At 44.0% G+C, this 15562-nt stretch overlaps 1 protein-coding gene across 3 annotated transcripts in view; it reads right to left on the bottom strand.

The window, feature by feature from the left end:
- COL4A6 (collagen type IV alpha 6 chain) overlaps nt 1-15562 on the bottom strand; it is a 181500-nt gene that overhangs the window by 5946 nt on the left and 159992 nt on the right. For all 3 annotated transcript variants that reach the window (XM_081179281.1, XM_081179280.1, XM_081179282.1), the window contains 11 exons: nt 14848-14911; nt 12855-12929; nt 12089-12196; nt 11126-11233; nt 9440-9511; nt 8524-8649; nt 7293-7409; nt 6036-6197; nt 3321-3419; nt 1624-1770; nt 285-401 (listed from right to left, as the gene is read on the bottom strand). In XM_081179281.1, the coding sequence (XP_081035407.1) occupies nt 285-401; nt 1624-1770; nt 3321-3419; nt 6036-6197; nt 7293-7409; nt 8524-8649; nt 9440-9511; nt 11126-11233; nt 12089-12196; nt 12855-12929; nt 14848-14911 (1195 nt within the window). The remainder of the gene's footprint in view (nt 1-284; nt 402-1623; nt 1771-3320; nt 3420-6035; nt 6198-7292; nt 7410-8523; nt 8650-9439; nt 9512-11125; nt 11234-12088; nt 12197-12854; nt 12930-14847; nt 14912-15562) is intronic.

Here is a 15562-nt window from a genome sequence, read left to right as displayed (position 1 = left end):
TCACCTGGTGCCTTCATTATACATCTTTGGGTACCAGGCAAAAATATTTCTCTTCTCCCAGCCCTAATTAAACCATCTATGGCTTTTATAACTGTGGGAGGGGGGAAGTTATTCTTTTGTTTGTTACTATGTTAGGCATTTTTGTGATCCTTCAAAGAATGGTGATATGGAAATTTAATAAATCATAATAATAAATGATGGATATTGTAGTCCCATAGGCTGGAGGGTCACAGATTTCCCTTCGCCACCCTAGACACTAAAGAGACAATGTAAAAAGCATTTACCTTCAAATCCTGGTGGCCCAGTACTTCCTGGAGTCCCTGGATCTCCAACTACACCAGGCGACCCTGGCAAACCATTGACTCCCATCTGGCCCGGTCTACCTGCCATCCCTTTGGGGCCTGTTATATATATACATAAATAGCTTGTTAAGTCTTTTTTCCTCATACCCCTGTCTTCAGTCAAAACAAGAGATCTATGTCATGATGAGTAAAAAGGTAAAGGGACCCCTGACCATTAGGTCCAGTCGTGGCCGACTCTGGGGTTGCGGCGCTCATCTCGCTTTATTGGCTGAGGGAGCCGGCGTACAGCTTCCGGGTCATGTGGCCAGCATGACTAAGCCGCTTCTGGCAAACCAGAGCAGCGCACGGAAACACCATTTACCTTCCCGCCAGAGCGGTACCTATTTATCTACTTGCATTTTGACGTGCTTTCAAACTGCTAGGTTGGCAGGAGCAGATGAGTAGGGCCAGCTTATCTTAACCCAGAGGTGGGGAACCTGTGACTCCAACTCCCATCAGCCCCCAGCTAGCATGGCCAATTGCTAGGGATGATGGGAGCTGCACTCCAACAGCATCTGGATAGCCACAGGTTCCCCACTGCTGCCCCAGCCTTTCCATTCAATGCAGCTTAGCATAATAATACCCAGGACTTCTAAAATGTCCACTTTATGAACATCCTTGCTGGGCAGAAGCAGAAGTGGCATCTAGACATGGAACATTTGTGTGAAACCAACACAGGTTTAAAAGTGAGTTCTGGATGTAGGTTTTCTCCCCAGCCCTTTCCCAACACATGGGGAAATTGTATGAACTTTATGCCTCCACTTAAATGGCAGATTCCAAACCACAGAAAATAAAGCCAAGTTCCTATGCTGTAGCTTTCGAAACTAGGTCACACTTATTAGAGGGAAGAGGTGGGCCAAGTCAAAATTGTCTGCATTTTTAACTTTTTTTATTTATTTTTGATGGATTTTGCTAAAATACACCATATGTATGTTGTTGTTGTTGTTGTTGTTGTTGTTGTTGTTGTTGTTGTTGTTGTTGTTGTTGTTGTTGTGGTGGTGTGTGTGTGTGTGTGTGACTCAGTAACCCAATATTGCATTTGATTTTTATGATCCATAGACCAAATAAACACAACTGTGATTAATTACTCAGTCTCTGCAACCTTTTTACTTGGGAGAGAGTGGCTTAGAGGGAAGAGATAAAAAGTAAAATAAGGAGTCAAGTGGAAGGGTAGGTTGTGAATCTGAGAATCTACTCTGCTGAGGCCACTTATATGCTCCTAAAATAAGGACACAGGAAACTGCCTTATACTGAAGGCATCCACGTAAGGTGCGTGCTTTACCTTGTGGTCCAGTCAGGCCTTGGAACCCAGTATCTCCATTCAAACCAGGGATGCCATCAATTCCTGGCAGACCAATTAAGCCTGGAGCAACTTTGACTTCTTCAACTTTCTGCACAAGACCAGGAGCCCCTTGAAGACCAGGAAACCCTGCACATGATGGATAGGAGAATGACCTGCCTTGATTATCAACAGATGGCGGTGAGAAAATATATCACATCACAACCCTAGTCGCCCTCCCCTTTACCATCAGTAGATAAGACTGTACAACTGGGATGCTCAAGAGAAACAGGAATAATAATATGGAGAAGATGCAGAACTTTGGAACTCCCTTTCTTGGGAGATTCACCTTGTCCTCTCTTTGCAACCATTCCCAACCCCACCCCTTTAAGGGACCCCTGACCATTAGGTCCAGTTGTGACCGACTCTGGCGTTGCGGCACTCATCTCGCTTTATTGGCAGAGGGAGCCGGCGTACAGTTTCCGGGCCATGTGGCCAGCATGGCTAAGTTGCTTCTGGCGAACCAGAGCAGCACACGGAAACGCCATTTACCTTCCCACCGGAGCAGTACCTATTTATCTACTTGCACTTTGACGTGCTTTTGAACTGCTAGGTTGGCAGGAGCAGGGACCGAGCAACGGGAGCTCACACCATCGTGGGGATTCGAACCGCCGACCTTCTGATCAGCAAGTCCTAGGCTCTGTGGTTTAACCCACAGCGCCACCCGCGTCCCACCCCACCCCTTTAGCTTCAGTCAAACTGAGGGGGTGGGGAGAGACATTAGATGTGTGTTTGCTCATATGTTCTAATCTTCCTCTCTTGCAGTGTGATTCCCAAGCGGGAAATGCCCAAGGGAATTTCGCATATGGTCAGGCCCCACACACCGATCAAATTTTGGCTTACAAGATCAATCCTGGTAGGGATCTGGCCCCTTGAAGCAAAAAGGTCCCCCACTTCTGTTATAGATATTCAAAATGAAGCTTAAATATAATGTAAATTACAAATAAAATATCCAAATATTGCACCTCCCAAGAATCATTCGGACATGATGGAAAGAACAAGGTTTCTGTCAGCTAGTATAAAGAATAGCAGTGAAATCGGATCACAGCAAGAGGAAACAGAAACTGAAATGGGCAAATCTTTACTGAATTTTGAAAGCCACAAGAACAAATACAGATGTTCTGTTCTATGCCAATAGCCAAGTCTTTCTCTGCTGATCTTCACACAGCCAAAAATAGCAACATCTGCTCACAAGAGGGAGGTATAATCAGGATCGAGGGAACTCAAAGGTTTATAGAAGTGCCAAAAATATATTCATGAAAAAACATGCCTTAAAAGGGCTGAGGGGGGGGAGCAAAGAATTTTATTTATTTATTATTATTTTGCGGGGGAATGGAATAGAGTAGCCTGGAAAAGGGCATGGCTGCCTGGCTGGATCCCTGAACAGGAGCATTCCGCACCACAACCTTTTGGTCCTTCCTGTAAGTGACATATTTATCTTGATCGGATGAGAGGAGCTAAACTAAACAAAATTCTGAAAACTCAGTAAGAGGTCCTAACTACTTCAAACCAAAATCTTATTTTTGGCTAATCATGTAACAGGCAGCATAACAGAGAATCTATAACATTCTCTTATCACGCTATGTTTTGTTCCTTTCCCAAGGTCAAGTGCATCTCCCATGAAGCTGCTTGGCGCTTACCTCGACGGCCTGCTTCACCTTTTGGCCCAGGGAAACCGGCATCTCCTGGAGGACCATCTTTACCTGGCATTCCCATTAAACCTGGGTCACCTCTGAAGCCTGAGAAGATACAAGAGGTATAGACTTGCTTCTGCAACCAGACCACAGAAACTGATACTGGCAATCACATGAGCACATTAGTAAGAGAAAACCAGGCTATTTTGTTTTAGAATAGCATTAAGCAGCTTTCCGCAATCTGGTGCCCTCCAGATGTTTTAAGACTACAATTCCCATCATCATCAGTCAGGGAATTGGTGGGAATTGTAGTTGAAAGCCCCAGCCCCAGCCCCAGGCTGAGGAAGCTGGTACAGTGGTACCTCGGGTTAAGTACTTAATTCGTTCCGGAGGTCTGTTCTTAACCTGAAACTGTTCTTAACCTGAAGCACCTGAAGCACCACTTTAGCTAATGGGGACTCCTGCTGGCGCCGCGCCACCGGAGCACAATTTCTGTCCTCATCCTGAAGCAAAGTTCTTAACCCGAGGTAATATTTCTGGGTTAGCGGAGTCTGCAACCTGAAGCATCTGTAACCTGAAGCGTATGTAACCTGAGGTACCACTGTATATCAGTTTATACTGTTGCTCAAGGCTTTTCTAGGGCAAATCTGCATGCTTTTATATTTTCATTATGCCTGTCCTTTGATTTAAACAATCTTTCCAATTTATTTTATTTTTGGTCTGATTCTGGTCTCTTTCTGATTACCACTGATGTGTTCACAGAGGTACCTCGGTTTAAGAACATCCCTGTTTATGAACTATTAGGTATAAGAACTCCACAAAACCGGAAGTAGTGTTCCGGTTAGTGAACTTTAACTTGGTCTATGAACAGAAGCCGAATGGTGGAAGGGCATAGGCGGCGGGAGGCCTCATTAGGGAAAGTGTGCCTCAGTTTAAGAACAGCTTTGGTTTAAGAACGGGCTTCCGGAACGGATTAAGTTCATAAACCGAGGTACCACTGTATATGCAAATGGAGCACATATTATTTAAAAAATTCTTCTCCTCTTACTTATCCTGAAGAGAAGGTAAATAAAAAAAAACCATCAAAACAGCAGTGGATTAATTAAAAAAACATCAGAGACTGGGATTACGTAAAAATTTACTTAGCTGGTGAAGCAAACATGGAATCCACATTTTCTTTAAAAGATATGACAGCAACAAGGTGTCTGTTTATTTCTTATGTGGAAGACTATTCAAGCTTCGAAATCAAATTCAGGTGCCTACATTTCCTCCCCAATTAGGATACATGTAGCACAGGTAAATTCCGTATGATATAGTTAATTGTACTAGCTCTCCCACAAACATTATATATTAAGGATTATGATATGTACTTTTATTCCTTTATCAATCTTATAAATTTTTTGCCTACATCTTAAAAACATTATCCCTGGACAAAATCTGATCCTTAAAAAAAGGTAGCTGAGATGGTGGAAGTAATTTCCCACACACTAGCAGTTGCAGAAGCTTCATTCTGATCTTCCAGCTTGAACTGCAACTTTGGCAACTGCACAGTGAAGGAAAAAAATAAAAGAAAAAAGGAAGACCCAGAGAAAAATCATAGGGGCTTCAAATGCTTGCATCTCCTTTGAGGTTAGCATCACCCTGCCCCAGGAGCTCATTTCTGGAGCCCAAATCTGGAGTCACTGTCCCAAGTTGAAGCTAAATGGGGATATGAATTACAGTCTCCTAGGTCCTGGTCTACCACCTCACCATGTTAGCTCTCCAAGACTGGACACTCAGTCACTTTGAGAGAGCTCAACCACAGCCATATGCAAAGTCCAGCTGCATGCTCCCCCCTCTTCTATTAGCAAGTGTTTTCCAAAGAGAAAAGGAGGAACCCCAATTTCATATGGAAATTCAACATTTTATACACATATTATTATCCTAGGCAGAACTGCTCTTTTGCAGAGAAGCTCTGTCCTGGCAGTGTCAGCTTTTGCTGTAAAAGACAAATATAGAGAGCATTTCTCTCAGCTCCGCTGTCCTATTTAACACCTAACTCAAGAGATGGAAGGATCTACCTAACTTCCTACTGACTTATGCTGCAGAACTTTTCACTTATTTGGGGCGAAAGCAGAACTGGACTGGGCCTGTTAACACTGTGAACGTCTTAAAAGCATCTGCCTTTACCCCAGTGGTGGGAAACTGGCCCTGGTGCCAGTTTGGTCTGCTAAGCCATCCCCTCCACAAACTCACAGCCACTTGACATTGCAGGACAAACCATGACAGGGAACCCCGGTGGAGCCGATCAATCAGTTACAGGAAGGCCCTTCAAACTTTGATCGCTGTCAATCATCCAATGACATTATGGCATCAGGTGATTTATAAATGGGATGTCACTCACTTGTCACTGTTCATTTATTTATTTAGATTCCCTACCTGCCCTACATAAGATTCCTGGACAGGTTGGCCCATGGAGTGTGAGGGAATTAAGTTGGATTAAGTTCCCTACTTCTATTTTTCAAAGTTTCTTACACACACACATTTTGTTGGGAGCTACACAGAGTAGTTGAAGCAACCCAGTCACATGGGCAGCATATAAAACAACAGCAACACCAACACCACAATATCCTTTTCCATTTACTGACCATCACAGCTTAACTTGGGCTTAAGAATGACTAGAAGGAGAAAGCTGTAAAAATAATGTAAATGATAATCATATTAATGAATGTAACACTGTACCTTTGAATCCTGATGCTCCCGGGACTCCGCCCAACCCAGGGGAGCCCATGTCACCTTTGAAACCTTTTAGTCCAGGATGACCAGGCAGGCCTGGGTCACCAGTAACACCTTGGTTGGAGGCCGGGCCTGGTGGTCCACGTGGCCCAGGGGGACCTGGGAAGCCTGGGGCAAACAGGAACAAGCAAAGGTAGCTCAGATGTTGGTCTTCAGCCTTGGGGTTCCCCCAGGCTCTGCACATCTCACCAGGCCACATCTAAGCCTACATAAACACTGCAGCATCAATATGGCATCACTACAGACTGTTGTCAAAAGGGTGCAGGTTATTGTATAACTGAGAGGAGACCCTTGCAAGTAGAATCCAAGCTTACAACCTCTAATATGGTTGTAGGATTTTTTAGAATGAAATTTTTATCACCCTTATAACCACAGGGGAAAGATAGCCCTTTAATACGTAGGATGGTAGGAGGATCTGAATATCAATTAATATTTTGTGCACTTGTTACCCCCCCCCCCAAAAAAACCCCCTTGTTCTTGCACCTAAAAAAGAGTTTGCATTTTTACTCTTAGGGTTGCATCCACTGCTGGTCGTACTCAGAGCAGACCTGCTGAACTGAATGGAGATGACAAACTTAGGCCCATTCATTTCAGCAGGTCTGCTCTGAGTTGGGCTCAGCTGCAGACAATCCTTAATCAGCAGCAATAGTCTAGTAATGAAGTATGATTAAGTGGTTTTTTAAAACTGGTATTTATACTACTGCTTTATTGATGTAACTTTGGAAAAGGCTTTTATATTGTCTGAATTATATCTAATGCATTGGATTTTTTTTAAGTAATGAAATTACAAGCATAAATGTACAATAATATATTTCAAAATAAGAAGTGCTTTTATTTTTAAACATATTATTGTATACTTATGCTTGCAATTTTGTTTGCTGCCTTGAACTGACTTGGTTCGTTCAAGCACATTAACACAAAACTTTTGCTATAGTAGTTCAATTCATTCTGCAGTAAATGCATTAAACAGCATATGCATTCTGCAGGTTAAATGCATGCAATGTCATTATTCAACCTAATTTGCGTACATTATGCTGATTATAGAACTTAAAGCCTTTTGGGAGGTTGTATTCCTGAACTGCAGGATTCCACCACACATTCTGGCAGATTCTCCTGTCAGGGCTTCGCTGGTGCTTGATTAATGTGTCTCCCTCCTTCCAGTTTAATTTCTAAAGCCAAGCGGTCGGATTCCCAACTCCATACCTGGTCTACCATCTTCTCCAGGAAGTCCAGCATCACCGGGTCTCCCAGGAATTTTTGATGGAAGAGAGATGCCTGGAGGCCCTTGCAAACCAGGAGGACCCATAGCTCCAGGACGACCTAAAGTGACATGGACAAAGATTAACTAGAAGAATATGAACTAGGGGCTGCGCGATCCAGCTCACTTTGCTCACCAACACCACCCCCTCGCCTAAACCACCGCTCCCCCTCCCTCCTTGCCAAAGCTACCACTACCCTGGCCAAACCTCCACTTACGGCCTGCTCCACCAGCTGGCCTGGGCTACCCAGCCACTCATTTACTGGTCTCAGTCACCTGCCAGAGTCTCTCGTTCACTCTCCCTCACCCTCCAACGCTGCAGCTATGGCTCAGCAGCTCCAAGAGCCCTGTTTGTTGTCATGCTGTAGCACGTAGCACCACCGGTTGGCAGCCACGCAAACTGTGGCATGGTAACATCCTTAAGAAATCATTTATTATATAAAATACGTATCAGATATTCAATCAGAAGTGGAGCATGTGGCATGGAGCTTAACGTGCAATGTCATTTATTATCACAACAAGCTTAGCTATTGTTTTTGGATGATTAAGTTGTTTTATTTTTATCCCATTGCTTTAAGGCAGAAATATTTGCCACCATGGTCTCCACACATACACACACACTCTCTTATATATATAATGTGCTTTTTTCTGGGGGGACGCAGGAGTACGCATACCCCTAAACATTTTGTGAATTTAAGTTTGGCCTCATTCAGGGACAGTATTTCAATATGAGTAGGAAAATGAGAGTACCCCTAAACATTTTAGAAAAAAAAGCACTGTGTGTGTGAACATAACACTTTTGTAACTCTTACAAGAGGGATGGGAACCTGTATACAAATCAGGTGTTGGATCATAGTTCTCATTGCTCCCAATCCTTGGCCATGCTATTTTAGGCTGATGGGAGAGTGATCAACATCTAGGAGACATACAAGTTCTCATCCCAGCCTTACAATGATAACTGCACTGCAGTTGTAGTGGGGGGGGGGAGGGACTGAGAGAGGTTTGTGTTAGGCCAGCTTCCGAGTTCATGGCAGAGGTGAAATATGAACCAGGGACTTCCCAGTCCATAGCCCAGTATCTTAACCATTCTGCTGCACCAGCTCTCAATACTCCTCTTCTAACTCATAGTCTCTTTCAGCTGCTGTTTATGATCTCTTTGCAGTTGCTGTTATTTACCCAAGTCTCCTGCAGGTCCCTTCTGTCCAGGCAAGCCTGGGGGTCCAATTTGAAAACCGGGAACGCCTTGTTCTCCTTTGGCACCTGGCATTCCTGCAGGCCCTGGAAGTCCAATTTCACTCAGACCTAAACAAGGAGTGGGAGGATGAAAAGCAGGTCAAAGCAGCCCATTAAACACCATCAAAGAAACCCCCCCCCCCTGCAATGGGTCACACAACACTTCTCCCCTCCTCTGCTGGGGGCACAGTATGCTGCTCTGGCACTTAGCTGAGAATGTTGGCAGTGCAAGGAAATTTCAACAGACCACAAAAATTGTTGCAGAGAATGGAATTTCCGAGAGGGCTAAAGAAAAGTATACCTTAATCTCATTGCTGTGATATTTAGAGATTTGGGTATAGGTTGCGGAGATGGCAAAGGCTCCTTTAGGAATCGGCTGTCAAAGGATTTGAAGTGGCCACATCCCCTCACAGGCAACCTTTTTTGGGGGGCAGGGGGACACATGACAACAGTGGTTGGGGCCAGAGTCAAAAGTGGGCAAGGCAAAAAACACGACCTTTACCTTTGTGCACCAGGCTACGTCACACACACACAGAAGTCAGCGGTTTCTGCAGGTGCACACATACACACTCACTCCCCTCTCCCTTCCCTACCCAAACAAGCAAGACAAATCGCCCCAGTCTCAGGACACATTGCAGCCAGACAAAAGCACTCAAGTGAGGGTGAAATGATGGGCCAAGGAGGAATGTGGGAAGGGTTTCAAGAGCCAGAGAGAGACACGGAGGGTCACATTTGGCAGCCCTGAGGTTCCCCATTCCTGGACCTCAAGGTCCACAGGTGGTCTTGGAGATAACTACCAAAAGATGGAACAGGTGCCCACGTCATTAGGCGTCTTCCTAGTCTGTCTCAATTTATTTACCTGGTGTTCCAGGTGAGCCCTTTGTGCCTGGTAAACCATTTAAGCCAGTCAAGCCTGGAGAGCCAGGGAATCCTGAGGAGATATTTGGAAAACACTGAATTGAGTAACAGGAAGCAACTGAGACACTGGAGGAAAATTGGTTTATTTATTCGAAGATTTATTTGCCCTGCCTTGTGAGCCAGTGGACCTATAGCAAGGCTTATAGTCACCTTTAAAGATACAAATGGAGGGCGCTTTCAGACAGGCGTTTTATTGTGAGCATATTCTACTATATGTTCTTGACACAAGAATAGTGCATTAGTGAGGGATTGGTTCTGCTTCGGTTTGTTCTGCAATTCTTCCCCAGGGCTACCACATTGTTGCTCTCTACAGTGCTGTGGAGCAGTGATCTCAAAGGGTGTGGCATGCTATGCAAGTGTAGCAGGAAGATTCAAGGACAATCAATATTATAGTTTGGGAATGATTCATGTCGATTTTAATTATTATATTATGCAGTTGCACTGTTTTATACTTTCTGGATGTTCCATGATCATATTGCAAAGTAGTTGTGTTCTGTGTTTCTTTTTGTTTCCCAATGTATTTCTTAACAATAAATTTTTTTGGTATGCTGCAAGCAATTTTTTCCCCCCTGAAAGTGTGGCTCAGAGAAAAAAAGTGAGAGCCACAGCTACAGAACAACAAAAGCAGGAAAATAAGCCAGAACATTTGTGGTATAAAAAGTCACAGGATTTTACCACCAAGTTACAGGATATATACTGACTAGAAATAAAGCAGTGTGTCCACAGCAAAATATTTGCAGGTGTAAATAGTACTGAAAGTGGGACCTAATATGTCTGCCCTGATAGTATCATGATCAAGAAAGGTTCCCCCCATCTTTAATTTTATTTATTTTTATTAAGTCATAAAAATTATGTACCATTTGATTGTAAAAAAACAAACCAACCTCAAAGCAGTTTACAAAAAGTTTCACAGTTTAATGTTGATTTTAATTATTATATACTGTATGTTTTTTTTTAATACTGTTATGCTTATAAGCCACCTAGGAAATATTCTTTGATGCACTGATGGCCAGCTGTATAAATTTAATTCAACAAATGAAGTCTAAAAACCCGGTGTGAGAAAGTAGAACTGTCCTACCCTATTCCTTTATCTTGAGGCCACTGCCGAAAAGGCTCTGTACTGACTCACCATCATAGCAGCAGCAAAGATAACATAATGGGGTGGGGCTGTTCACCCTCCTCCCTCCAGCTGAGCTGCTGCTGTAAAGTAGGATAGAGAGGGGCAAAGCTCTGGAGAGGTCGGCATAGTACAAATGTCCTAGGAGAACCTATCTGGTGCTCCTGCCAGAGCATTTGCACCATGCCAACCTCACTGCCCTCCACCTTAGTATGAAGCAGTGACTTAGTCAGAGGGAGGTCAAGCTAGTCACCACATGCTTGCACAGTACCAATGATGGTGCCCTGACTCCACAGTTAGCTATTGACTGTTACTGGCTTGGTGGGAAATTCCCTGCACATGCCTCCCTTCCGAAATGTCCCTGATACCGGACTCGCTGAACTGAACAATGGATCGAAGCCTGCTGACTTCAGTCATTCTGCTCTCAGGGTGATTAATGGTTCAACCTTTGTCTTTCCAGATCCCCCTCCCTACCAACATTTTGGGTAATTTAAGAAAATAAAGTCATACCTTTTAGCCCTGCAATGCCAGGACGCCCTGTAAGTCCTGGAGGGCCACGCTGCCCAGGAATGCCTGGAAAACCTGGGTTGCCCCTTGAAATCCCAACTCCAGGGAAACCTGGACGTGGGCGGGGGGAGAGGAAGAATCAACAGATTAAGACACAGCCTTAAAATGCATGGCACATTATTATTATCTATTTAACTTGTGAAATCTCTTGCTGTGCAAAAAGAACCCAAGTAACCCTGAGAGCATAAGCAAAACGAAACATAAAAATAAAACCCATTTTTTACATTTATGTAGAAACCCAGGCAATTCATGAAAAATACGCAAATCAACCCCCCCAACAATAGCAGGAAAAAGCTTCAACAGCACAACAGCAGACAGTTACTGTAACCCATATACCTTCACAGCAAAGTTTGAACTCTTAGAAGCTATGAGCATGTGTACATTGAACTCAGATGAATTTTTAAGAAAACAAGTGCAGGAGGAAGGTTGCAGGAATGCAGGAAATTGCTTTCTAACAATGGACCATTGGTCAGCCTAGCTGAGCATTGTCAACACTGGGTTGTATCCAACATTAGTCATACTCAGAGCAGACCATTAAAATTAATGGAAATGACTAAGTTGGGTTTATTAATTTCAGTGGGTCTACTTTCAGCAAAACTCAGTGGATGGAAGTGCCTATCCCAGGGTCATCTAGTGAGGTCACGCTTCCAACTTCCTCCTTCAGCTCTATAGTATGTAAGGATGTAAAAAGTAACCACTCTCACCATCTCATGACCAAGGCACCCAGAGGCCTTGTGGGTGCTAAGGGTGGCAACCCCTGTTGCAACCACTAAACCCCACTTGCTAATATAAAGTCTTGGAGGGGAGGACGAGAAGGCAGCTTTCCCATGCATTTGTTGAACTGAATATTCATCTCACAGGAAACATGGACTGTCTGGTTAACTACCCACAAAAGAGCATAGATACCTGGTGGTCCATCTTGGCCAAAGTCCCCCGGTGCACCTTTATTTCCTTTTATCCCAACGCTTCCTGGGAATCCTGGCTCACCCTTTGGTCCATCAAGTCCTCTTGCACCTCAAAAGATCACACAGGAAGTCTTGTCATTGTTTTAGATGTTTGATGCACTGGCCCATTTGACCACTGGCCCACCACCAATCATCCTGCATCTTTCCCAACTCACTAAATTTTAAGCTGGAATTGCTAAGGACTCAGCCTGGGATGTTTCACATGCGAAATACGTCACTGAGCTCTGCCCCTCCCCAAGCATGTATCTACATCCAAAACACATGGTGTATGCCATCAAAACAGCTCAGCAGTGCTAAGTTAAAGTCACTTAGTGTATATAATTGTTCCACTGGAGATATATTTCGCACTAGTAGAGTGTTGTTGCACCTGAGAATGTATTATCAGGCTGCTAGTAACTTTGTTGTGCAATAGATTGTATAATCTATTATGCAACAAATATCTGTGATTGCAACTGTTGTGTTGGATTCCTCTGTTGTGCAGCATTAACACCCACATGTCAGCTAGTGCAACAGCCCTTGTGGTAGCAGATAGAGAATGTCCAATATAGCTCATCCTGACAGTGGCAATCTGAAAAATTGCAAATAATGTGACTACCTACTTTTATTTTAAAACTAAAGGAGTATGAAGCCTTAATCAATATTTTAGCAAGATAACCCAGAAGCTTTTCCTTTCAGAAACCTTTCAAAGATCACCACCAGTTGTATACCTGGAAGTCCAGGGTCCCCTTGTTTTCCTTTAGGTCCTACACCACCTGGGATTCCAAATGATTCTCCTCGGTCACCTGGAACAGGGGAACAACCACCACCACTATTATGTCTCCAGAAGTTCCCATGTAAGCTGCAACTCTCAGAGAGTTAGGAATTATGCACCACCAAGGATACAGAAGCACACCAGAGCTTAGGAAGGCCATTTCATTTGAACAAAGCTCAAGTGGAACAGGAAACCCTCATATACTCCCTCCTGTCAGAGAGGATCCAATGGCTGGACTTAATGGTTGGGGGTCAGTTTCAGTTCATGAAGTCACATCCTGGAGAAGCTGACACTTTGCAGTTCAGTGGCTCATCACATGAGGCAGCAATCTATATATCACAATCTATTGGTCATTCTTACAGCAGAGTGGCACTGAACCACGTAAATTAATTATGTGGTGTGTTCCTATTCTTGAACCTGCCAATCAATTTCATTAAGTGGCCAAGGGTTCAAGTGTTATGAGAGCAGAGCAATGACATTTCTTTCACTTTAAATGCTGCCTGTTACTAGGAGCACCAAAGATGGTTAAAAAAATAAAATTACTTTCATTTATTTAACATATATTTATAACACTTAACATATGTACACTTTCAAGCAGTTTACAAAATTATGAATTCCTTCTCTCTCTTTCTTTAGTGCGCATGCGTGCACACACACACATAAAAACAATAAAACTGAAGAACTACATATAATACAACACTTATCCAGGGGGTATGTTCCAGGGATAGCTCATAAAGCTAAAATCACATATAGTCAAAACATCCTGGGTGCAGTGGTGGGTGGGGTTGCCAGAGTTTTCTCCCCCTAGATGCCTGTCTGGTTTTTGTCCCTTTTCAATTTTCTTTTAAAAAAGTTTTTGCCACGAGTGTAAAGCTGAATGTGCATAAGTTAAACGCACATTTAGTTGTGAGTTATCTGTAAAAGACTACAATAAAAAAATAAGATCCTGCAAAAACCAAAAAGATAGCAGCACATTTTGCAAAATGTCTTCAGGATCAAGGGCTCCCTCTTTTCCTCAGCCTCCCTCTTACCAAGGCACATCCTGACTCACAATATACAATACTCCCCCCCCACTAACACCTGTCCATCACACTCAAATTCTGATTACTCAAATGTATAAGGTAAAGGGACCCCTGACCATTAGCTCCAGTCGTGGCCGACTCTGGGGTTGTGGCACTCATTTCGCTTTATTGGCTGAGGGAGCCGGCGTACAGCTTCTGGGTCATGTGGCAAACCAGAGCAGTGCACGGAAATGCCGTTTACCTTCCCGCCGGAGCGGTACCTATTTATCTACTTACACTGCATGCTTTTGAACTGCTAGGTAGGCAGGAGCAGTGACTGAGCAACAGGAGCTCACCCCATTAAGGGGATTCGAACCGCTGACCTTCTGACCAGCAAGTCCTAGGCTCTGTGGTTTAACCTACAGTGCCACCCGCGTCCCTCATTTGATGTATAAAGGTAAAGGTACCCCTGCCCTCACTCTAGAGGCCGGGAGCCAGCGCTGTCCGCAGACACTTCCGGGTCACGTGGCCAGCGTGACAAGCTGCATCTGGCGAGCCAGCACAGCACACGGAACGCCGTTTACGTTCCCGCTGGTAAGTGGCCCCTATTTATCTACTTGCACCCGGGGGTGCTTTCGAACTGCTAGGTTGGCAGGCACTGGGACCGAACGACGGGAGCGTACCCCGCCGTGGGGATTTTAACCGCCGACCATACGATCGGCAAGTCCTAGGCGCTGAGGTTTTACCCACGGCGCCACCCGCGTCCCCAACTCAAATGTATACATCTACATAAATCATACAATACTTAACTACTCGTCCCATTCTAGTACATCACCAATGCACACAACACACAACTTTACGTTCCCCATTAGGACTATCTCCTGCTGTGGCCCCTTTGTAGTTTCCCCGTCGGAAATGGTACCTGAAAATATCACACCAGTGACTTACCCTTTGAACCACGCAATCCCGTATTCCCTGGGAATCCAGATGGCCCCATCAAACCCTCATCACCCTGGTGAAGGAAATCACTTTATTTATAATTCACCTTTCACAGAATAAAATATTCCAGAGCAGGATACGTTAACATTAAAGCTAGTAAAAGGTATTATAGATAAAATTACATCAGCAAGGCAGAGAGAAATGTATGGCCTCACAATGCTCACCACTACGAAACAGCAGCGCCCATTGCTATGCACAGCTTCTGCCAGTCATTCCCTGGTGATGTCCACATGGAACTGGTCCTTGTGAAAGGTCCAGCCCACATCCAAGTCCGTGTTCACAAAGGGTTCAGAAAGACAGAGGACTCCTCCAGACAACCTCACTGAGTATTCATCTTTATGTGTTTGCTCAAAGCTTATTGAGGAGGTTAGACTATGTCTGTTTTGTCAGGATTATGATACAAATGTATTTGGCTAAAAGAATTCACTGGATCCCTAAATCCGAAATGCAGGGCAACAAGAGTTTTCAGTAAAAGTGGTTTTTAAAAGTCACAAAACATGCAGCAATAAAGTGTGGGAATTTAGGCTGCTTAAACCTTTTAAACATATTGTCCTGAGTTGTTTAAAGTGCTTCCCTTTCTACCCCCTTGCAGTGAACAGACCACACAGTTTAGTAAGTTTACAAACACATCAAAGGTCAGATTCATGTGCCTTTCCATACAGCA

This window comes from Podarcis bocagei (assembly GCF_964188305.1).
Source record: "Podarcis bocagei genome assembly, chromosome: Z".
Lineage (NCBI taxonomy): Eukaryota > Metazoa > Chordata > Lepidosauria > Squamata > Lacertidae > Podarcis > Podarcis bocagei.
The sequence above is the reverse complement of the archived record's forward strand: the minus strand, read 5'-3'. Positions and strand labels throughout refer to the sequence as shown.